Source organism: Lytechinus pictus, chromosome 5 (assembly GCF_037042905.1).
Source record: "Lytechinus pictus isolate F3 Inbred chromosome 5, Lp3.0, whole genome shotgun sequence".
NCBI lineage: Eukaryota > Metazoa > Echinodermata > Echinoidea > Temnopleuroida > Toxopneustidae > Lytechinus > Lytechinus pictus.
In genome coordinates this window covers 4801553-4826307 of record NC_087249.1, presented here as the reverse complement: position 1 = coordinate 4826307, position 24755 = coordinate 4801553, and the positions used below count along the sequence as shown (strand labels likewise).

General features: G+C 36.9%; 2 protein-coding genes across 3 annotated transcripts; one reads left to right on the top strand and one right to left on the bottom strand.

The window, feature by feature from the left end:
• Window positions 1-1333: 1333 nt before the first annotated feature.
• On the bottom strand, window positions 1334-19084 carry LOC129262534 (uncharacterized). Its single transcript, XM_054900660.2, has 8 exons — window positions 18266-19084; window positions 10902-11057; window positions 9735-9994; window positions 7273-8445; window positions 6656-6845; window positions 4946-5084; window positions 3080-3209; window positions 1334-1972 (listed from the first exon to the last, which is right to left on the bottom strand). The coding sequence occupies exons 1-8, from the start codon at window positions 18328-18330 to the stop codon at window positions 1800-1802; spliced, it is 2286 nt and encodes a 761-aa protein (XP_054756635.2). The 5' UTR covers window positions 18331-19084; the 3' UTR covers window positions 1334-1799.
• LOC129262535 (tRNA modification GTPase GTPBP3, mitochondrial-like) lies at window positions 18095-24600 on the top strand. 2 transcript variants are annotated; one of them, XM_054900661.2, is made up of 8 exons: window positions 18095-19191; window positions 19740-19875; window positions 20503-20656; window positions 21121-21193; window positions 21709-21852; window positions 22716-22881; window positions 23072-23425; window positions 24067-24600. In XM_054900661.2, the coding sequence occupies exons 1-8, from the start codon at window positions 18729-18731 to the stop codon at window positions 24290-24292; spliced, it is 1716 nt and encodes a 571-aa protein (XP_054756636.2). In that variant the 5' UTR covers window positions 18095-18728; the 3' UTR covers window positions 24293-24600. The 2 variants fall into 2 exon arrangements, with proteins under 2 accessions (XP_054756636.2, XP_063955744.1); XM_064099674.1 differs by having other exon boundaries at window positions 18523-19191; window positions 24032-24600.
• The last annotated feature ends 155 nt before the right edge of the window (window positions 24601-24755 follow it).

Sequence of the window (24755 nt, the reverse complement as noted above, 5' to 3'; positions counted from 1 at the left end):
ACAGCTTAGTAACAGGCATGAATAGCAGCCAGTTACATGCTGAATTAAGTCTTATGAATAAACCATGGTTTTAAACCACAGATTAAAAATCACCTTTGTGAATTCAGGCCATTTAATTAAACCATGGAGGTGTAAATAAAGAATATCTGAAATATAGAAGATAGAGGAAAGTAACTCTCCGTATATTTCCACAGAAAACAATAACACAATATCCTCATTTACTAAGAAACTCATTCCACAGAGTTGCTTCCTGTTATCATGCGATGGCAGAATGCATCATAGATTCAAGATGACAACCTACAATCATTGGGCGTGAGAGTGATTGGAAGCATTTGTCTCAGGTATGCAAATGACAGCCATTTTTGCCAAATAAGCATGTCAAATAAGTTGCTCAACAAATATAGCAGTTTTAAATTAATGCTGACAGAAAAGTTTGTGGCAAGATTTAAAAAAAAAATATTTGTGAACTTTCATATACTCTCCATGATTTATAAAGAATACTTAAGTAAAAAGAATATTAAAGTAAAAAAGGTTCATGGTCCGTTGTATAGAATTTTCATTGAAATGGCTCTTAATAAAAAATGACAAACAAAAATGGAAAGACATGTTTGAAACAAGCTTGCGTGTACTTTGTAGTCCCTTACATATATTTCTGTGTACATCACATGTGAATCTTGGGAGATGTGGGTGATTCCAAAACCTTACATTGAAAATCAAAGCTTAACTATTATCATAGTTAACCTTTCCTTTCCAGATGACATTCATAGTGTCTTCCATAATCTGTCTTGTGACTAGAACTGAATTTTATACCCCAAGGAATAAAGATCACTCATCGTGGTTACTACCTGATTGGTCTATGACTCACTGCTTTCTACTTTTGCATTTTGTCTCGTCCCGCATGGTCTATCACACATGTAGTGTGTTTAATAACCATTTGGTCTCACTGCCATTTGGCCCATTTACCATTTTGTGTTTTATCCTACATAAATTAAATCATGTATGCTGATTGGTTTAATTAGCATCATGTGACCAAACATATTCTCATTATTTTGTGATGATGTTGAAAATGAAACACCAACTGAAGAAAAATTGCTATTCCGTGACATCAATGATGGAACAGTGCACTATCCCAGATCACAGATCATGACGACGCAAGCACTAATACACGTTCCACGCCCTGAGCGCGTGGCTTCAGGAAAAGGTCAGTCAGCGCAGCAGGGTTATCTTGATTAAGATTTAAAAAGGATGAACTACGAGTAGGCCTACAAGAACTAGATTGTCAAGATCTATTCTAACTTATTAAAGTAGGATAGAAAACAAATATACCTGAGGCCTTTATTTGGAAGTATAGAGGGAATTATTAATCCTCAGTTGTACTGGCAAAATTACTATTTTTCCCTCAGGGCTCCTCCCTGTTGGAAAAATAGTAATGCCAGTCCAACCTCGGATGAATAATTCCAGCTATACTTACTCAAAGCCTGGTATATTTGTATATTATTTCCAGTTAGACTATACCCATTTCATCTAATATCCACTTTGTCTAATAGTCTACATGGTCAGATGAACTGTTTATGGATCTTCTTTTTTTCATTTTACAAAGCAAAAAATAATTAGTATATGAAGTGTAAATTAGATGAACTGGGCAATTGACTAAATGAGAATTAGACAAGTGGGTATTTCACCAAGTTTAGTTAAGGCCAAATGGCAGTTGGAACAAATATGTTTAAGCTCATTTTGTATTATACTACCCAAATGTAGACCAACTGTTTGTAGACCAAGCAAAAATAGACCCTAATCAGTCACTGGCCCGAGGTAATATCACCACTCCTAATCTGCCTCTCACCTTCCATTAAGAAGATCTGACAAGCTTTGTGAAGAAGATGTACTCCAATCTTTCGTTTCTTTGCCCCGGACCAGCTGTGAGCCACTCCATAGTAATCTCCCCTCTTGGCGTTGGTCAGGCGGGAAAGACCTTTATGACGAAATAGAGTGAATGGTACTGGTGAATTTCACAAGACTGGATATTCATACAAATACATATGAGACATGGGTTAGTAGAGTTTGGTTTTCAGATACAAGATGAGGATGTGGGGGCAATGCAGTATAGTAGTCATTGTCATTCAATCAGACTGAATGTCAAACATTCGTACAGTTGCACACACGACAAACCATCCAAAATGTACCGTTGCACGGCTTCAGGAGGTGACGTCCCAATACGATTTAATTCAATGCGCTCAGTAAAAATGAAGGTGAAATACGCGTATAGCCTGCTGGCTAAATGCACAATGCTGCCCAAGGTCATGTGCGCTTGTGGGATTTTGCTTTTCGCGTTCAATACTTTTGCTCCCTTTCATAGATTATTGCAGGGAAAAACTTTTTCATATTTTCGCTAGATTCTGAGGCATTGTACAACACAAATAGCGAATATTCATATTCGTGCAATGGTGCGAGATTTCGCATTCGGTGAAAGAAAGAGACGCTCTATTCAACACGGCTAACGCCTCGTTGAATAGAGCATCTTTCTTTCACCTCATGTGAAATCTCGCACCATCGCACTCATGCCTATTCCCTATGTGTACAATAATGCACATTTGCTATCTTTGGAACAGTCCAGATGCCCTCAGTTGTCGCTCGGGCGTGTTCCAAAAGCACACGTGGGACTGTGTTTTACCAAAGGAATAGATATTGATATTCAAATAAAGTATTTTGAGCGTTCGCAAATATCAAATAGTTTTTGTTTTTCGCCAAAGATATTATTAGCGCCTCACCCTACAGTACCTTATGTTGTTGATATATTCAGGAAAATTCCTTTGAGACTAAATATACTTTTATATAGCTCATGTTGAAATATCAACAACATTTTCTATCTAAGACCAATGGATATTATTCTATCCAATTTCTTTTCATGCCAAATTACATCAAATATTGAGCCAAAAAGATTTTCATAGAGGCTTTCCTTTTCAATCAACAAGGGCTCTTTGACATTTTTAGTGTGCATTTAGATTTTTTGTCCCTGTATGATTTGTAGCTGACTTGGGTATGCATGAAGAAAACTTTCAAGAATAGTTATAACACTCACCTAGTGCATCAATCATACAAGCTTCTCTGGTATAGGCTTCCACTGGTATAACATTCTGGAAACAATGTAATGAAACCACACCCATTCCGCCAGACCATACATCTAAGATATGTAGAACTTTAGAACCAGGCTATAGAAAAAAAAGAGGAAAACATCAATAGAGTTCATATAATCACACCAATACAGGGCTCTCACTTAAGGACGTCCACAGTTATATTTGTGCGCATTATGATCTGCACATATTTTACACTTTGCGCGCTGACGTCACAATGGATGAACAGGTGATTAATCAGCAGTAGGTATGAGCTGATTTTTCTCATTATCTACACTCTAACTGCAGATCCAATGCGTTATTTCATGAAGCTAAAAAGCTGGAATTATTCCATGGACCATTTTAAAAATACCTCTACAATATCAAAATACTTTACTCTGCAGTGCTGCAAAGTATGACGAATATGACCCCGAGTTTGAATAAATAATACAGTGGTTTTGAATTTTTCTTCACATAGATACAAAGCATTTGGCACGTTTTTGATGTTTTAAAAAGCTCATTTGCTATAATAAAAGTGCTGATGGTTTGAAAACAAGCACATGAACCCCTATTTTTTCAATATTTGCACCTCTTAGGTATACCTTCCTCTTTGCAAATTTTGGTGAAAATGACATGGATTTTTAATAAAGGGCAGCATTTATTGTACTTTTCTTGTTTGTTATTGAAATTTCCAATTTTTTAGATTAGGTTTTTGTTATCTTTTATGGCATTTTTAAGAACTGACAGTGCTGTTAGACTTAAAAGAGCAAACAAATAGCACTCTAAGTAGATTCTCCATCTTAATGATACAATTATTAATTCTCTTGCGAAATTTAATGAAATTCTAATGGATTTTGACTGAGCAATAGAGGGTTAAACTCATTCTCGTGAGTCTAAAAATTTCAAATTCTTTTCAATGCGCAATTCTTAAGAACATCAATTTGGGTGAACTTTGAAGCTCTATAGCAAAAAAATCAAGTACATGGACCCATGCTACTTTTTGCATATTTCAAATACTCAGGTTCTACCGTTCTAAAGTATCTATGTGCAAAGTTTGGTGAAAATGACATGGATTTCTCTTTAACTGTGGAACGTCCTTAAAGGGGCATTCAACTGAGAAGTCACAGTGGAGGGTAGGGGTGGGGGTAGGGATATATCAGAAATTGCTTAGGTTGTGTTCCATACAGAAATAATGCATTCTAAAAAGTGCCATGATTCATTGCCTGATCTTTCAAAGTTTGCACAATGAGAAATCAATCAAGCACCTTATCATGTGAAAAAACAAATACCGAGTGACACTAGCAGACCAGGCGTGGATGGTATTATGTATACTGTGCCAGTATGTCTGGGAAGCTAGAGAAAGTGAGGGAAATTAGTATAGACCTGGGAACCAGTAATTACTTTGAAACATGAATTCATGATGCAAGCCGCAGGATGTTTGTTTTCAAATAAAAATCATGAGATCCAGTCAAATGTAGAACTTTAAAACGTTATTGAAAACTTTGAAAACCCATTGAAATACATGACAATCAGAGCTCAATTGAAATTGTACTGTCCTAATTTTTATCACACTAGTCTGAATAGCTCCCATTATAATGTACAACTAAAGCCTGTGGCAAATTCTATATCAAGACAATTATTTTTCTATAACTTGCCACTTACCTTTAACCTTTTTCCTTGGTTGCTACAGCAAAAATGGACAACTATGATTTTTCAGTTTTCCAATGGCCAGTCTAGGGGTCATAGTGATTATATTAACAAAGCACTGCATATAATATAGGCCTGAGTCATATTACATTTTTGGACCGGTGCCTGCTGGTAAGATGTGACTTTACCTTTTTAGTCATCTTCTTCTTAAGATGATCGAGAGCTTCTTCAAAATGTGCATAAGGTCGTGACCTTTTACCCTTGCCCACATAGAATATGGCTGATACAAAGGTCCTGAATGTCTCCAGCTGTGTGAGTTTGGGATACCTGAAAAACAAAATTCATACCTCTTTAATATACTTCCCAGGACAAACTCTTGCTCTCATGTGTGATGTATAAATAATGCAACTTTCCAATGCATTGGGGACATATTACATGTAGCTCTTTGTATTTTTTTTTAGATAGTTCAAAGACAAAAATGCAAAATGGTATAAATGTTTTAAGCACCCATAAAAGAGTACCGTACGTAACGGTGTATTAACTGCACCCGTGTATTAACCGCACCCCCTAAAAAAAAAATTTAAAAAAATCCTTCTCACATTTACATGCATATTTGAGGTACGAAGAAACAAAAACTAAGTTAAAGATTTCAAAGTATTCAAAGAGATTACCGGTATGCGGAAATCTGCTGTTCTTGATCAATTCATCTACAAATGTTAGCAAGAAAGAAAGGTACCGACAATATTGGCCACTTACACACTCACTCACCTCACAGTCACAGTGTACACACACACAGCACTGCTGTTCTTGTACATGTACATTGCAAACTTCGATACGGTACCACTACCAGTACATCTTATCAAATTGTGAACTGTCTTTCACAATTCTTGCACCACAACCTCACAATCACTTTCAGAATTTGTCTAGCATTCGATGGCTTAGCATGAATTTTGGATACGGGATTACAGGAAGGTTCAAGAAACAAAGAAATTTGCATTTTTTCCAGTTGTTTTACGGCTTCGTACCGTCTCTCTCATACGTGGTGCACGGTGTACATGGTATCTTATGAAAAGCAAACAGGAAAGAAAAAAATAAGCTGGCGCGCGCGAAACGGGACTTTGAGAGGTTAAAATGAATAGCGCCAGCTTTAGTCGCACTAAAACCACAATACAACGCAAGCTAGCTCTCAGCTCTTGCTCAGCTGTGACAAATTATTACCGAGAATGCTTGGCGTCTCTTTGAACTTAGCCAGGGAACTTCGCTGCTTTGAATCGAGAATAAAGTCGAAATTAGTGTCATGAAGGTGGGTGCATTTGTTATGGACACTATTTGATTAAGATCGTAATAATCGCTTCCCATTACCCGCGGCTCATACCCCTCTAAACGACATTGCCCTGGGCGGCTACGCCCGGCCACTAGATGTGTTGTGAACTGGCAGACTTCTTACATGTTCGGGAGGGGTTACGCGGGCTGGCTCAGACCCGTCACCATGGATAAACCGCACCCCCGACTTTTGCTTATATCCCGCCGAGAAAAAGGTGCGGTTAATACACCGTTACTTACGGTACTTAATTTTTTTTACTAGGCCCGATCGATAAAGCCACAAATTTTTATTTGCTACTTTGTTTTAACACAACTTCCCATCAAATGTTCAACTTCTGAAGCTTAACTCCATTCCCAATTTCCGATCCGACTTTGCTCTAATTTACAACAATATTTCTATATTGTGCCCTCAATTGTTCTTTATCATTTATGTTCTTTTTTGGTTCATGCATGACCTAACAATGAACTTATCTGTCCTGGGTGTGCTAATGGCTACCATCAAAATGAAAGAACTGGCCACAATTCAAATAGCAGTCTGAACTGAGCACTGTCAAACAAGTGATGAAAGAACTCACCGGCTAGGAAGGTCCCTGGTTACACGTGGGTCTAGGAGAAGGTAATTAAAGGAAGACTTCAATTTGCCCTCTCTCCATTTTCTCTTTGGATCAGGTTCTTGAAACTGTTCTACCATCTGCTTTTCAAGGTCATTACTCTCTGGTAAGGGTTTGGTTTCACTCAGTACCTCAGCCAATTCATACTGAAAATCTAAAGCAAAAGTTATAATATCCATATCGCATTCCTAATCTAAATAGATCAAACTTTGACTAATGACCAATAATCAAAACTTCCTGATACGTGTCCTTGATTCCCCTTTTCAAAATGTTCTGATGATCAACATATGTTCAAATCAATTCAAATTAATAATTCCAGTTACAATTACTAGTAAAAAAGTTAGTTGCATAGAATAAGAAACAAAAGAATATTATAGTAAACCAGCAGACACTGAAACTGAAATCACTACATTTTGGTTCAAGATAACAAATGAAGGTTGTTTAAACCCAAGATTAATAAATCCCACAAAAAATATTTGGTAAAAGCAGCCAGTGGCATGAACATTCTATTGTTCCCTTGTAAGAAGTTACTAATGCATAATCAACCTTGGTTCTTGTCAAACATCTACTTGTAAACTTACTATTATTGGCCATATCTTGCTTCTGTTTCAATCTCTTGGTTGTACAACCACCATCCTGCATTAACCTCACAAGGAAATTGAGGTACACTGATCTTGTAGTCGCTGTAACTGGTCCAACATCCTCACCATGATCATGAAGTTTAGCCTTCAGTTCAGTGTTTGTAAGCTTGGCAAGTTCTGGCGGAATCTCCAACCTTTGAGGCGCGTCATCCTCAACAGAGTCTGATTTGAAAGAAGCCCAATCATAGATAATGGTGTCATCTGCAGGAGCGAAGCTAAAGTTGAGCAGAGATGGCTCACTTCCAGAGGCAGGAAGGAAGTGTTCTTCAATCAGAGAAGTGCCTGATCTTCTGTTATAGTACACAGATCTTGAAGACACGCCGGAGCTGGGAGAGGAGAGAGCACTACTGGATGTTGAAGAAGATGATGGAGATGCCTCACAAGCCTCAGGAAGTGATTGCTTCCTTTCGTTTACTTCAGTTTCAGCTGTATAATATGAAGAAATAGATGCATCTTCTTGTCCCTTTTCGCTCACACTGCTGACCACTGCAGACTCTGGTGAACTCAAGGCCCCCTGCTCTTCAAAATCTATGCTTGGATATTTAAGAGGACAGAATACTGTCCTCCTCCTGTCTTTATCAGTAGCCTTTGTGAAAATAACAGTGTGATCTGGAGAGGTCACATCTAATCCAAAGCCAGTCAATGTGTGTTCATCGGCTGATAGGGCGCCCTCTCCTTCAGAATGTACCTCACTCTGACTTTGACTGGTCTGACACAAAGATGGAGATACTACAGACGATGATGAAGACCTGTTGGATGAGCTTGATGACGAACTGTAGTTGTCAAGGTTCATGGAGAGCAATGCCCGATTTAAGGAAGTCTCTCCATATGATGACTGCACGCTCTCTGGACGATCATGACATGGTGTGTGAGTTGTTAGGTGGTGCTTTGGGAATGATATCTCATAGTCATCTAGATCATGGTCAGTGTCATCCTCCTCTTCTAAACCTTGAAAAAGGGACTCATTATCTGTAGAACTCAAAGTTGAGCTGGTTGCAGAGCCCGGACTCCAGCTGTAACCAGCATTGTAATTGTAGAGGTGGCCATCTTTGTCAGGTGATGGGTTACTCAGCATCTCATGATCGGACAGATAACCTGGAGAACCACATATATCTATACGGAAGAAAATAAAGAACAACAAAAATGCAAATATGAAAGAAAGATAATGTCAAGGTAAGTGACCCATCACCCCCAAACCATCAAGATTTTGCAATGTGGGCAGGCGACATGGTGGAACACTGTTACATACATTGTATACTTGCAATAGAGATAAGGTATTTCATTATTGGGAACATGAAAATATATGACTTTTTACAGTAAATTTATTGTTTCAAGATGAAGATGATGACGATCCAAATCCATATTCATTGTATTGTTCGAAATAGACATGAAATGAAATACTCCGAAAATTTCCTTTGCCCTATTGATCGTAGGCACGGCAGCCGCTGTGAAGCGCCAGATCGATGAGGCTCTACCCCTTTCATTGTTGAATGCCAAACATGGTAGCAACTACTCCCATTTTTTAAAGGAGAATGAAACCCTTGAAACTAGCTCAATCCATATCAAAGAGAAAAATCAAAGAAACATATTGTTGAAAGTTTGAGGAAGATTGAATGAATAATAAGAAAGTTATGAGCATTTGAATATTGAGATCACTAGTGCCATGTAGATCCTCCCATCGGTAATGCGACCAAGATCTGTGATATCACACACGTACAACTCCCTCATTACTTTAGTACTTATTTCACTTATATTCTCACTTTTATAGAGTCAGTCACAAGGTTAGGTGTTTTCTTTATGAGATGACAAGTACAGAGGTTTCACAACATTATATCATTGATGAATCGTTTGTCATATGATTAGAATGAGCAAAAAGAGATGTTTTGGGGTATATTTTCAGTGTCCGAATGGGAGAGTTGTACGTGTGTGACATCACAGATCTTGGTCGCATTACCAATGGGAGGATCTCCATAGCATTAGTGATCTCGACATTCAAATGCTCATAACTCTTTTATTGCTAGTCCTATTTTACTCAAAGTTTTGTTGATCTTATTCTTTGATTTTTCTGCTTTCACAAAAGCTAACTTGCTCCAAGAGTTTCATTCTCCTTTAAAGTCTTTTGGTCTGACGCGGCCGGGGTTTGAACTCCAGACCTCCCGGTTGTGAGATGGACACTCTACCAACTGAGCCAACACACCGGATGATGATGATGATGATGATAAAAATGATGATGATAGTGATAAGAATTATAAATGATGTTGATGATGAAGATGGTGATGATGATGAAAATGACAAAGATGATGATGATGACAAAGGTGATGATGATTACAAAGATGGCGGTGATGATGAGGATTATGATGATTTTAAAGTTGATGGTAATGATGATAAAGCCAAATTTTTACCATGATTGCTTTGTTCCCGAGAAGCAAGTGGAATACTCCCGACATCATCTTCTCCTTCTGGGTCGCTATATTGACCATCTATCCACATATCCAGAAGATTGATGCAGTCCCAGTGGTTACTACTCTCAGCCATGTTCTTGGCTGTATTCCCCTCCTCATCTTCTATTGATGGGTCACCCCCGTTCCACAGCAGGAGTTCCAGGGCTTGAAACCTCCCCCATGAAGCAGCTACATGGACAGGTGTGAGCCCCTCTGTCGATCTATTGTGAAATGAAAGGTTCAAGAACAAGAGACCATTTGAATTTCAAGGTACAAAATAAACTTAACAAAATCTTTCTGTTGTGGGCTATCAAAACATTGTACTTCAAAATTTTGAAATATGAGGTCATATCAAAAATGTAAATGGTGGCAAACTCATATTGTCTGAAAACAGTCTCCTATTAAACTCCTGTAGAGAATTCTTTCTATAGGCAAAAGAAGGCTCAACTAAATTTTGTCCTACCTCTAAAATGGAGCCTTTAAAAGCTGTTCAAAAAATTTGTGAATTTTAAGATTGATGAGGAGTTTTTAACATCCTGGCAGTTACATGTACATATTGTTTTTCAATTTATCAAGATAATGTATACAAAGCTACATGTACCTTTAAATATAATTATAGAATATTTGAACTTGCTAAAATCCTGCTCAAAGACTGATCATCCCATGCATCCTGGCGACTTGATATCCTTAGCATTGAGCTGGTGTGTGGTCTCGGTGTTTTAATTCTACAATATATTCAAAGGTGTGACCAACTTACAAATGAGGTACAAATGGGAAAATCAACATTTTGGAACTCCCCCTATACATACAATCATTACATTGTACACCTCTTCATAATGCACAACATATCAGCAGTGGGTTGTAAAAAATCATTCGTGGACAGCGCAAAGAAAGCTACATTTTACAGCAATGTCATAAACGGACACCTTCTTTTGTCTAGAAAGAGTTCTCTGCAGGAATTAGGAAACCACTTTCAGACAATGAAGTTTTTAGTATTACTATAAAATAAGCTTTTTCAGAGCCGTCCTCAAAATTGTTACATTTTGAGATACAAGATTTGAACAGCCTACTGAGGACATTACGGACAGTCCATGATTTAATGTCATTCAACATTGTTACCAGACTCACCTGACATTAGGGTCTGCATTGTGTTGAAGGAAGAGAGTGGTAAGCTCTAGAGCATGGCGAGAATCACAGCCAACTGCAAGATGAAAAGGAGTCACACCCTCGGCTGGAAGAAGCAGATTTGGACATGCTCCTTCTTTTAGCAACGTTGCTGCCCGGCTGCAAATTTTTAGAAAATATAATACATTAAAAAGTTAAAACCATGTGCTGCAGTCATGAAAATTTGAATTCATCTCTAACGTTAAACTGCTGTAAGAAAATGCTTGCACTCATTGCAAATGTCTATTGCATTGCAATTCTACAACTGATATATCAATTGATACATCACATTCCATGTTGCAAGAAATAGATCAGGACTTTGCAGGTAGTTACAAGACATATGATTAATTTACGAGCCCTAGAAATAGACTTACAATTAATCGCAAGCTCTTTCAACTGTACACACATCTTGTCTTGTCTTTCCGTTGATGCCCACAATCAAAATGTTGATTATTATGGCAAATTTGAATAAAAAATTGACTTGACCTTGTCTGCGATATATATCCTACTATACTGTACATATTCAATAGAATTGTTATTTTGGCTGTTCCGCTGAACTACGTTGGCTCCACTCACCAAATACAGAGACCGAAGTTTTAGCTCGATCTGTACAGGGGACTCAATGGCCATATGTTTATAAAACAGGGAAGTGAAGTTGCGTGACAGTCAAAGTCACTGTTTTTTCCCCTTTTAAGTTTATTTTTCCCTGTTTTGGTGCATTTCACGCCAAAACGGAATAATAATCTTTATTTTGGTACAATTCTTTTTCTACATTTTTATGAAATAAAAACAAAAATCGATGAGCACCGACGGGGGGATTTTGCATTGTTACCCCCCTAATGGTTGCTGCATGATAGCGAGCCGCCTGTGTACGAGGATAAATTTTTAAAAAATGAAAAATGTTAAAAAACGCCTCGAAACAGACGGCTGCCAGCTGTCTACTCACACCAGTGCGAGGTTTGATAGTATAATAAACTCGCACACAAAACCGAGTTTGGCAGAGGATTTTTAACTAGTGGGTCTCGCCCGCTGCAGTAATACATGACTTCTAACGAGTAACGTTACATCTATGTACATGTATGCCTTGCCCTAACCCGTGTAATAATAGGCAGACATGGGTACTCTCCAAAATGGGGTAGAATAGGGTCGCAATAGCACTCCAAATAAAAGGGGAAAAAATAAATTATGCACTTACCTCAATTACATGGATGAAGGTGTATTGTGACACAGAATCCTGACATCGAGGCACAAACTGGACCCTCAAAAAAAGGAAAAGTTAGACCTCCATGTCGCGTTCGTTTTCGGTATCGATCGGCCATTTTGTTTTCAATTTTGAAAGAAGGAAAACGAACGACACAGAACCTTTCCTTTTTTTGAGGGTCAAGTTTGTGCCTCGATGTCAGGATTCCGTGTCACGATAGACCTCCATCCATATAATCGAGGTAAGTGCATAATTTATTTTTTCCCCTTTTATTTGGGGTGATATTGCGACCCCATTCTACCCCATTTTGGAGAGTACCCGCTGTCTAATAATTCAAGGACGAGTCCGTAATAATTATTATTATAATAATAATTATTTATAATCACGTATTAAATATTAGTATTTGTTAAATAATAATTTATATCTATAAATTGTTCTTCAAAACGGCATTTTGTAACATCGCTCATCGAATGTACGTCATAACGAAGCGGTTCAGGGTCAGACCTATTGTTAGGGAGACCGCAAGATTTTTCTATTTCATCAACCACTTCATTAAACTGTCTGATTTTTTCAGAACTTGATGAAAATAGTGCAAAATAGAAATCTACCAAATTTCATAGTAATCCATGAATCAGTTTTTGAGTAATAATCAAATGAATTTCGAATGAAATTCAGCCAAATGCTCCCAATAGGCTCTGTAGTATAATTTGTCACAACACACACACAGCTGAAACACACGACCACACAGAGTGCAGGGGCCTGTTGCACGACCAGATGAGCGATACGTAGGAACGTCCTAGGACCAATCTTCCGAGATAGGAGGATTGGCGACAAATCAGCGCTTTCCGTTTCACGAAGGCAATTTAGTCTTCCAAGTCCGCGACATCGTTTGATATCGATAGTATCGGAAAATAATTTAGTCTTTATCGCCACCTGAATCTTTTATTTCTGAATGACTACTTTTCATAAAATCATATATTTCAATAAATGGAGATCAAATAATGTTTTATTTGTTACTGATTGTAGAATTGATGTATGGAGCTTACTTTATGAGGTAAAACAAGAAAACATTCAAAGATTCACAAACATAACTGGATAAAATCGAAATTTTCATTATTTCCCTTATCTAAAACACGGTGCCCTGTTAGAGACACCTTTCATTGATATTTCAACGAAAAAGACCCTTGTCCGACATAAAAATTTAGGTAACTAAGTAATTTCTACATTGTATAGTTCATAAGTTCAATATACTGATTTTTTTTATAGAATACTTATTTATAGTGATAATTTTGCAAATTATGCTTTAAATGTTATTTGTTGAGGAAAAAATATGGTTTGAATGGAGTAAACAAAATCAATGTGTCTGATTGTATGAGACTAAAAAGAAAAATATGAGAGGCTGCGTGTGAAAAATCGAATTTATTTATTTTATTTGTCAGATATAACGCAAGAAATACAGATGTGAGTGTTTAGAGTTTAAACATACCTTTGCATGAAAATTATCAGAAGGCAAGCAAAATATGAAAATTGCTGCAAACATGTCATGTGGGTAGAGTACCGGTAGTGCTTTGCAATAATAAAACATAGAACAATGTGTGAAATCAATCCGCAATGGAAAAGGAAAATACTATTTACACTACAGAAACAATGCTAAAAATTACAATGATCATAAACGTTGGTCATATTTAAAGTTAATAACTTTATGGAAGTTTATATAACATAAGTTTCAAGAATATAACAAAAATATATGTTCAACATTTCAAAGAAGTCGAGACGTACATTGCTTTGACATGACATAGGGCCTACCCAACGATTAAAAATGCGCCTTTTCGTATGGAATTTCCAACCTTTTCTTTTATAGGTACAACTTATCTTCATTTGTAATGATTGTGATGGATTCGTAAGCTATAGACCTAATCTATATTTTAAATAGCTATTTTGTTACCGCAGATTTTTGTTTCATTCATCATATCTCAATTAAGTTAGCACAAATCCAACAATTTTCATTGATTGTAATTAATCTCATGCAGCAAAAAATAATAATGATTATGAAAATGAAATGAAAATAGATAAATGATTTAGCATGTTTAGTAACATATTAGTTTTGTATCGCGTTTTTTTTTTTTGCTGAACGTTATATAAACATGTTTTCTTTACCATACATAATTTCTTTTTGAAATATTTGTTTTCATGTTGTTTATCTACATGTAATGATAAAGCATGAGGGGTCAGAGAGATTGCCGCCCACTTCGATATTTCAAGTTTGGTCAGAAAAAAATGGAAAAAGGGTGGGGAAGAGAGGGAGAAAATAAAGAAAACTTTTTTTTTTAATTATATGGGGCCGTGTTTTGCCGTGAAATTAATGACTGCCCCCATATAAAAATAACTTGGTGCCATCCCAGATAAAATGCATCAGAGTGCAATCGAATGACCCCCCAAAAAATTGTGTTTAAAGGTGATATGTCAGTGTGGCTTGCCGTAAACTCATTTTCTCTCAATGCCGACGGTGGCGGGCAGTGTGCAAAGAAGATCATGCCTACGTAGGACATGTCTGGAGGTGTCTCTCCAAGGACCATTCTTCGTATCGCCCAAATCGGGTTTGTGAAACAGTTGAGCGATATCTCGTTCTTACGTAGAACGGTTCTACGAAAGACCCTTTCATGCAACAGGCCCCAGATATTTTGTGTGCAGTTTTGCATTGGGCTTTCTGAAGTAGTGGGGGAAGGATATTTTGAAATCAATTCTGACCCTCGATCCTAGAGGAAAGGTGAAAAATTAGTATTTCCATTGGAATTGCCATTATCAATACTACAAAAACCTGCTAGTTTAATAAAAATATGGTACATTTTTTTCACAAGATACAAGACTTTAAACTTCCTTTTTTAATGCCACATAAAAATTATGGTAGTAACCAAATATAAACTAAGTAAGTTATTTAGAGCATTTTATTCTCTTTAATTTGATACCAAAATCATTAAATTTGGATAACGGGATCATATGTCCAAAATGCGTGGAACTTTGATTTTTCACTCAAAACCATGACCATTTTTGACTGTGTAAATGCGGTGAAAAGGGCAAAATTTTTGCTGTGTGTGCAGTCACCCTACTATTGTATTTGCTTTGTTGACAAACGGATCGATGGATCTACACGAAATCGGTCTGGTAAGAAACCTTAAAATTTTCACCTTTTTATTAACCAATTTTTTTTAACCTTCATACGCATTAGGCGTTTGAAGGTTCAAATATCAATAAAATTCACACTTATAAACTGATTTCACCCTGTAAATATGGATCCATCCAGGCGGGTGTTTCATAAAGCTGTTCGTAAGTTAAGAGCGACTTTAAGAACGACTGGTGATCCTTTCTTACGCGCGTAACCATCGCTAATGAATATACCATTTTCCACAATAAAGGATCACCAGTCGTTCTTAAAGTCGCTCTTAACTTACGAACAGCTTTATGAAACGGCCCCCGGGTGTGGAGGTCTCGCTTATGCATACAGGAAGGCGGTTCAAGGCTCCATGTAACCCAGGGGCTTACCGTGTATTTGACCATACTCACGGGACTAGCGTGATTTATGGTCTAAATATTTCTCCAAATGAATTGTGAAAACAGAAATTATGCACTTACCACGATTATATGGATGAAGGTCTAACGAGTGGCAGTTTCCTGACATCGAGGCACAGACTGGAACTTCAAAAAAACGAAAAGTTCTCTCCTTCTACCCTAGTCTCGATCGGCCATTTTGTTACGATTCATAACAAAAATGGCCGATCAAGACGGGGGTAGAAGGAGAGAACTTTTCGTTTTTTTGAAGTTCCAGTCTGTGCCTCGATGTCAGGAAACTGCCACTCGTTAGACCTTCATCCATATAATCGTGGTAAGTGCATAATTTCTGTTTTCACAATTCATTTGGAGAAATATTTAGACCATAAATCACGCTAGTCCCGTGAGTATGGTCAAATACACGGTAAGCCCCTGGGCTCCCGCCCGCTGTGCGGGCGGGAGTTCCCTGGGTTAGGCTCCATGATGAAGAAGTAGATCTATACGGTACCGTATGACAAGATATTAAAAAAACATCATCATGGAGTCCTCAAGGCTAGCTAGATAAACCAGGGAAGCTTGAAGTGGAAGTTGCGCGACATCCAAAGTCACTATTTTTTTCCTATAAAGTTTATTTTTTCCCGTTTTGGGGCATTTCAGGCCAAAACGGAATACTACCGTTAATCTTTATTTTTAGACTTAATTTTTTGGTCCAGTTCTTGTTTTAATTTTACATAGTTTTATGAAATACGGTAAAGACAAAAATCAATGAGCCCTGCCGGGGTGATTTTGCATTGTTAACCCCCTAAATTGCGGGTGCACGATAGCGAGCTGTCTGTGTACGAGGAGAAATATATAAAAAATTAAACATGTTAAAAAACTACTCGAAACAGACGGCTGCCAGCTGTAGACTAAGTATTCTCGACGTGCCTGATGCGACGGGCGGCGGAACGCCTCCGATCCGATACACTCGCACTCGGTCAGTAGAGGCGCACGGCCAATATGGGAGACTCTCTCCAATAGGGGAGACAATCTCCCACATTTGAGACTTGCTTTGCAAAAGGACAAAAGAAACAACACCAACAAAAGCATGATTTTTTCCACCCAAAATTTTGTCTCACTAGGTGGTTTCAGACCGCCTTGAAGTTCGTCAGTTCCAGGTATTCTCTGATCGGGAAATTTACCCCGATCAGAAACTACCATGTATTTTGGTAATGTGAAAGCAAACTACGCGTAATTTCCCCGAAAGAAAATACCCGCTAAATAGTAGGTACTTGGCGAAATTACGAGAACTTTCGCGGGGATTTTTCCAAGGTCGCAGGTATTTTGGCAATGTGAAAGCAATTTACGGGAACTTTTAGCCCAGCGTGTCGTTGGGCGCGGGTGCCGTGGGTGGCTGCTGGGCTAGTGGTTTTGAATCTCACGCCTTGCCTGCTTATTAGACCATACTGCGCATGCTCCTAACTTCAGGAATTTATCCCGAAGGGTATGTTTCGGGCGGTGTGAATGCAGGAATAATTAATGGGTATTTTTTAGCCTAAAAATGTTCTCGTAATTTAACGGGGATTCTTGTGATCGAAGCGGTTTGAAACCGCCTACTGAGGTCAGAAGCCCATTTGTTTTGTGTGTGATTTTTGACAACAAAAATCCTTATAAAAAAAGTAGACAGTGAATTTTTAAAGTAGACGGTGAAAGGGGGTAATTTTTCATGAGGAATCTGCTTATCACATTTTTATTTGCCACCAAAAAGACCAAGGTAATCCTTTTGCAGCAAATGTAAACAAAGGAAATTGGCCTCCAAAACTGGAGACTGTCTCTGAAATTGGATACCCAAATTCTTTACAAAAGTCTCTGATATTGGATTTGGAGATAATCTCCCACATTGGAGACAATTTCCAATTGGCCGTGCGCCTCTACTGTCGGTATAGCCTAGGTATAGTGAGTGATTGTATTACCGACCGGCCTTGTATTACCGAACGCGCGCATCATACGTATCAGAAACTAATTTCATACGCTCAAAATTTGGCAACATCCTTCCAAAGAGAACTTGAATAGAAAGATGATGAAAAATGGTCAAAAACACATTTTCAAAGTCTTCATATTCTAAAAATAATAAAATATGGTCAAAATAGCCCATCAGTGATTTTGTTGTTTTCTCAACTTTTCCCATAGAAAACACACGTTCGGTAATACGATACCTTTTTCAAGTGACCAAAATAATTCACATGCGAAGAGGGGTCCGATTGGAAGCTGATATCGTAAAAATGAAAAACGATTTCGGCAAAATTGTTACATATTTATATTTTGTAGGTAATTGTGTATTTATGGTGAAAATTTGGTGAATTTTATGAAAATAATGTGTTTGATATGATTGAATTCATGAAAAGTGTTCTGTAATACGATCCACTACCATACCGTAATGGAGCATTATCATACAGGCATAAGCTCGCGCGTGTTAGTTTAGTAACTAATAATACCGGTACACTGTTAGTTAGTATTACTATTAGCCTATATACTTTTTGGTGTTGGATAGCACGACTAAGTACTGTAGTGTAAATCAATTTTTAAGAGTTTACCAACGAACCTGAGGTGTTCATCGTTAATAGCTTGTACCAATCGACTTGACTTCATGAGTTTTGAGGCAGCCATTGCCCGTTATCTTCTGAATCCATTACCGGTATAAATAACTGGCTGTCATTTTGAGATTCCCGGGGTTCCGATCTACATAGACCTTATCAAAAAGAGGAGACATATCGACATGGAGCTGCGTAGCAAATGAGATGAGCGCCGTGTGGATGCGGATTCGGGAGAATACCAATCTCTGTAATAACGCTCTTTGTTCTTTTTTAATACGACAAGCACGCAGTGTGGTCTGCAACTAAGTTAGTCTGCAACGATAAACAAATTAAGTTACTGCAGAAACAAAACCGGATGAATGAATTTTTGGCCATTGATTACAAGTGGTAGATGAATCGTATCAGCGCTATCATATTCAATATCATGAGAGCTTGTTTTCATCACCGAATCAGCGTATAGTGTAGATCAAAATGCCGCATTATATTGATCGAATCGCTGTAGCCATTCTTCGCCCACTCCGTCGGCTTCGTTTTAACGAGGTAGCGCTAATCGCTCCTTGGTGGAAGTCCATCGCTGTATCTCGATCTCATCATCAAAGACTTTGCTGTTATTTCAAACGGACTTACACGGTATCCAGGCAGCATATTTTACACAAACTGAAAAATATAAGTGCTGACAACTTCCAAGATAACAAATATGCGTCTTCTCTTTCTTCATGTCTTGAAAATCAAAGAACGATTTTTGCCTTAGCTAGTGGACATGGAAAATGTGGAGTAGCAGTTGTGAGAGTTTCTGGTCCTCAAGCGAATGTGGTTCTTGAGAGAATGATTCCCGGAAAGAGAGCTGTTGGAGTCAGACAAGCAGTTTTCTCTCCCATTCATGATCCCACAACAAATGAATTAATTGATCATGGGTTGATAATATGGTTTACTGGTACATGCTTTTTGTATATTGTAGCCTTTAGTTTTTTTATACCGCTTACCGGATACTGGTAACTATACTTTAGGGTAATATATGACAGCAGCTGAACTGGTTAACTGTAACTGATCATATTCTTGTTTTTTTATAGTGGCTATTAGTCATATTGAATTTTGTTGCCAAAATATGACGTTATAATTTACTCAAATTGAAATGTTTATCTCTTGTCTCTTGTCAGTCTATATTCGGGTATGTACTCTCTAGTATATATAATAAATTCAAAGCTTAGTAAAAGATCATGATAAATCATCGATTCTTTAAGCTCATTTCCAAAAAGCACTTGCCCTGCCCTTTCATAGATGCAATCTTACCAATTTTTTTACAATTCCTAGAGGTAACCGATATAGAAAGGTTGAACATCCAAAGATCTGTGGCATATTTACAATGTAAACAAAATCTTTTTAGTCATATAATCTTATTGTGATTAATAATTTAGTTGAAAATGTGTGCTGTAGATGATGATACTTGAATGAATATATTTTTCTCCCTCTTCATTAATTCAGGTCCAAATAGTTTTACAGGAGAAGATGTCTGTGAGCTACAGGTTCATGGAGGACCTGCGGTAATTGCTGCTCTCTATGCTGCGCTTAGAAAGCTTGAGGGATTTTATCTCGCAGAACCTGGGGAGTTTTCAAAGAGGTTTGATCCATTGTCTATTTTCTAGTAGAGAAACTATATAAGCCATTTTATTAGGCCTACTATTAATATCATCATTATAATTATGACGATTATTAATAAAAAATGATTATGATTGTCATTGTTATAAATGTATTCCCAATATTATTATTAACCTTCAATATTAAAAAAAATCAGAATCATAATCATTGCCATTATTAGTATTAATATTATTATTATCATTGTCATTATTATTAGTAGTAGTAGTAGTATTGTCATTATTATTTTTGTTATTATTATTATCATTATTATTTTCATCAGTATTATTATTTTCATTATTATTGTTGTTATTGTCATCATTATTATGATCTGCCTAAAATCAACCTGTAGAAATTATAGTTAGAGTAGTAGTAGTAGTAGAAGTAGTAGTAGTGTTATTACATTATTTATTATTGTTATTATCATTGGAAATATCCAGCAGCATTATTTTCATAATCACCATTATGATTGTATAATTTTTTTTTGGAGGGGGTTGTTCTTGCTTCTTATGAAGTCAATTTAAAAAATTTGACAAAAATTATCACAATTCCTTTTTGCTTACTTATAGGATGTAAAATCTACAAAATGTTGTTCATTTTTACCCCATCTTAGAGCATTTTACAATGGTAAGCTTGACCTGACTGAAGTTGAAGGCCTTGGTGATTTGATTCAGGCTGAGACCGAAGCCCAGAGACAACAAGCTGTACGTCAGATGTCTGGATTCCTTAGTCAACTCTATGAAGGATGGAGAGCCAGGCTCATTAGGGTATCACAAGATAGTCTAAAGCTTAAAAATCATGGAATACCCAAGTGATAACGTCACCAAAAATAAATTGATATCAATAATTTGGGTAGAGGATGATAAAATATACCTCCACAATCAAAATTTGGTGGGAATTGGTCCATGGGGGGCCCCTAAGATATGATCTCCTGAATATATAATTATAGCCCTATTTTTTATGCTATTTAATTCTTACTATTCTTAGATGTCAAGTAATCCTTTTTTATTTTATCATTGCCTATGTATACTTTCCTCTCTATCTTTCTCTCACTCTCTCTGTCTCTCCCTCTCTTCTTTCTTTTATTGCGCCTTGGGCACTCTGCAAAATGGTTATGTGCATTATAACACCTATCTATTAATAACATGGTGAGAAGGAAGAAAAGAGTTTTACGAATTCACAATACTCATAGTAATTGGCTCAGTTTGATTTCTCTTTTTTTTTTGTCCAGACAGTCGCACACGTTGAGGCATTCATTGACTTCAGTGAGGATGAAAATATTGAGGAAGGAGTTTTAGATAGAGGTAAGATGATGATCTAATTCTATGAATCAATTTCAATCAATTTATAATAAGCGTATAACTCCCTGAGTACAGTATCATGTATTTCAATATCATCACAGAAATTTTGAGGGTTGGTTCCAGTCATAAATGGGGAAAATTTATTCATCCGTTTCATCTGTGAAACTATGATTATTTTCTTAGATTTCTCTCATTACCTAAAAAGCAGACCGTAAGTTATATCATTTAACAGCTGAACTCTTTAATGCATGATGATATAATAATATGATATGATATAATATAGTAATATAATATGACATAGATATTGATGATGATGATGATAACCACAATTAAAGTGGTAGATGACAATTAAATAATTAATGATCACAATGATGAAAATAAAGATTATGTGTATGACAATAGTATGGATGATAATTATGGTAAATTTATTATTATCTTTTTTTATATTCATTTCATTTTTATGGATGCGCAGTATTACTCACAATCCTCATAATTTTTAACAAAATCTGTAATTGCAGCAAGGGAGGAAGTCAGGCAGCTATTGAATGAAGTTAGACGGCATCTACATGATGGCAGGAAAGGTGAAAGGTTACGGAGCGGAGTTCACGTCACCATAGCTGGCCAACCCAATGTTGGGAAGAGTACACTACTGAATACTCTATGTAAGATATCTTTATTCCTCTGCCCATGGTATATAGAGATGGTTGCCATTGGCCTTCTGTCTGTCTGTACGTCCTGTTTTCATCCTCATGATAACTTAAAATGCGTTTGACAGATCAACATAAAAATGTTTTCTTGTTTTTGTGCATAATATGCATAATCAAAACATTTTTAATAAAAATTTTTTTTTATAAAAAGAGGAAATTATGTTGGTTTGAAGTTTATTTTATAAGCAATATTCATGCCAAATCAAATTGATAGCAGCCAACATATAGAAGGGTGTGCATCATGCCCCTCCCCCCTCCCCTTCCAGTCCTCAACACCCCAGAATAAGCCCAGTCCTTTTAGGGTTAAACCATTGACTGTCGTTTGAACTTCATTATTTCATTTCATTTCATTTATTTTTCCATTTCCAACAATCATTTACAATAAGTTTTGTTACATACATCTTGATATAATCAATAAAACAAAGAAACTTATTATATGTAATAATTAAGATAACAGGTCGGAAACGGAGGAGGATGTGATAGGATGGTAGAATCTCAGTTTTAACAATCTTCTCCTGGGGAGTGTGAAAGAAATGATCAGTGAATTTCACTGTTTTGCTCTGAGCAAATCAGATTTAAAGCTATTGGTAGCTTATAACAAAAGTAATTGATCATTACTGACTGTATGTCACCTGAAACACTCCCCTGGGGCCCGGTTTCATAGAGACTTGCTATAACAACAAATTCTCAATTTCTATAACAAATTTACTATCCGTCAATCAGATTGAAGGATTTCAATAGCTTTTAACTTATATTGCAAATTTGTTAATATAGCAAGTTTTATGAAATGGGTCCCCGTTTTAATATGATTTAATCAGGTCAGCGTCCTGCTGCTATTGTGTCCCCCATTGCTGGAACCACCAGGGATGTGGTGGAATCGGCTCTTAACATCGGTGGGTATCCAGTCTTACTCAGTGACACGGCGGGGATACGGGAAAGTCTTGATGAGATTGAGATGGAAGGAGTCCGAAGGGCAAGGGAGAGGTATGTCAAATCTGAACAATAAACTATCTTTGTAATCAAGCCAAGGGCCATTTTCATAAAGACATACAACTGTGGGAAATTTTCTATAATGTTTTAACATTATTTTAACTCTTTGATCATCCCTTTTATACATGTAGATCACGTTTTACATGTATTGTGTTCATTTTCAATTCTTTTTGGCGATCTACAGAACAAACCTTTCTGACCTTGTCATCTATATGCTTGATGCCACAACACTCTGCGTTGATACATCCCCTGAGGACATCCTACAACAGGTTGATTCTTTTGTTGAAGAATCCAAACTATGGCAGAATACTGATCAGGATGTGTGTGACAGCTCTAATAGGGATGTGATAGCAATAGTCAATAAAGTGGACTTACTGGATGAGAGGTCAAAGACACTGCTTCATTCTGTCACTGAGGATGTCTCAATGCGGCAGAGCAATGGAGAGAGTGCAAGGCTGGTTGTCGTGCCTCTGTCCTGTAAAACCGAGGAAGGGATGGATAGATTCATGCACTTACTCCAAGAAAAGTTAAAGGAGATGTAAGAATCTTATTAAAATGATCTGCTAGGATTTGGGTATTTTCCACTTTTTTTTAGTACTATTCAAATCCATGTTAAACCTACTTTTTTGTTAAATAGCCTTTCCCTTCACATTTGGAGCCCCTCAACTGTTAAGTCTACTGTGAACTATACAATTACTTTAATTTTTTGCTGAAATTCCTTCTTTTTTCAATTTTTTTTCAATTTTTTTTCCTTAGCACTTAGAGACATGTTTTGTGAGAAGCGCTATACAAATAATTATATTATATTGGATGGCTCAGAATGGAATATTGACCCTAATGAGTGGAATATTTCTGGTATTTCATGAAATAAATGCAACTTCAGGGTTTTTTTTCTTTGCTTTGGTTTGATTGCACTTGCACATTCACTTTATAGAACAACCATATAACAACCATACCATGCTTCATTGGTAATGTCACATTATTTAAAAGTAGAGTGACAGTCGCTGGAAGTGCATGTGAAATTTATCAATGAAATCTGGAGCTCTTTTTAACCGGGTGGTACTTAGCAAGTTGAAAAATATTCTTTTAAAAATATTTCAAAATCTACCAAATCAGTAGAAATCAACTTAAATATGGATGGCAGTGGTCCATTTCTGTCTTTTTTTCCCTTGCTATTAGGTGCAGCAATCCTACATCCTCAGACCCATACCTAACACAGGAGCGCCATCGCAACCATCTCATGGAGAGCGCCCTCTCTCTGGAATCATTTGAAAGGCGAGATGATCTCGTAATGGCTGCGGAGGAGTTGAGGATCGCCCTACGGCATCTTGGGAAGATAACTGGTCATGTGACTACCGAAGAGGTGCTGGATGTCATTTTCAAAGATTTCTGTATTGGAAAATGATTTTTTTTTAAATGCATTTGCAATCTCACAGCCATAGGCTATCAGCTCTTTGAATTTACATTATATGTAAAACAAATAAATATTAAAAAAAACATTAAAAAGATCTTTGGGGGAGCTTATGACACCGACTCCCCGTGACTTGTTAGGCATAAAAATAGCGCAGTATATTTTGTAGGGTTTAAGAATTGTACCTACATAAAATAGGCTTTCCAAATGGTGCTTCATTTTGTATTATTTATCTATTTAACACATGAGCAATATGAATGAATTTGTGTACACAATTATTAAAAAAGAATACAATTCCAGTATTTGTGAATTGAGTGGATGTATCCTAATAATATCACATGAAGTGTATTCAACCAAGTTAATTGTTCATGTACCTCTGTGGAGAGAGGGGGGTAGAGAAAGAAAGAAAGAAAGGAAGGAAGTTGAGCCTTGTCACCATGAAAGTTACCATTGGATG

Coding starts and splice junctions, on each gene's coding strand:
- LOC129262535 (XM_054900661.2), top strand. CDS start 18,729: ATGCCGCATTATATTGATCGAATCGCTGTAGCCATTCTTCGCCCACTC. Junction 20,657..21,120: donor GGAGAGCCAGGCTCATTAGG/GTATCACAAGAT, acceptor TTTTTTGTCCAG/ACAGTCGCACACGTTGAGGC. Junction 21,853..22,715: donor TACACTACTGAATACTCTAT/GTAAGATATCTT, acceptor TGATTTAATCAG/GTCAGCGTCCTGCTGCTATT.
- LOC129262534 (XM_054900660.2), bottom strand. CDS start 18,330: ATGGCTGCCTCAAAACTCATGAAGTCAAGTCGATTGGTACAAGCTATT. Junction 11,058..18,265: donor ATTAACGATGAACACCTCAG/GTTCGTTGGTAA, acceptor AAAAATTTGCAG/CCGGGCAGCAACGTTGCTAA. Junction 6,846..7,272: donor GCAAGATATGGCCAATAATA/GTAAGTTTACAA, acceptor CTTTTGCTTTAG/ATTTTCAGTATGAATTGGCT.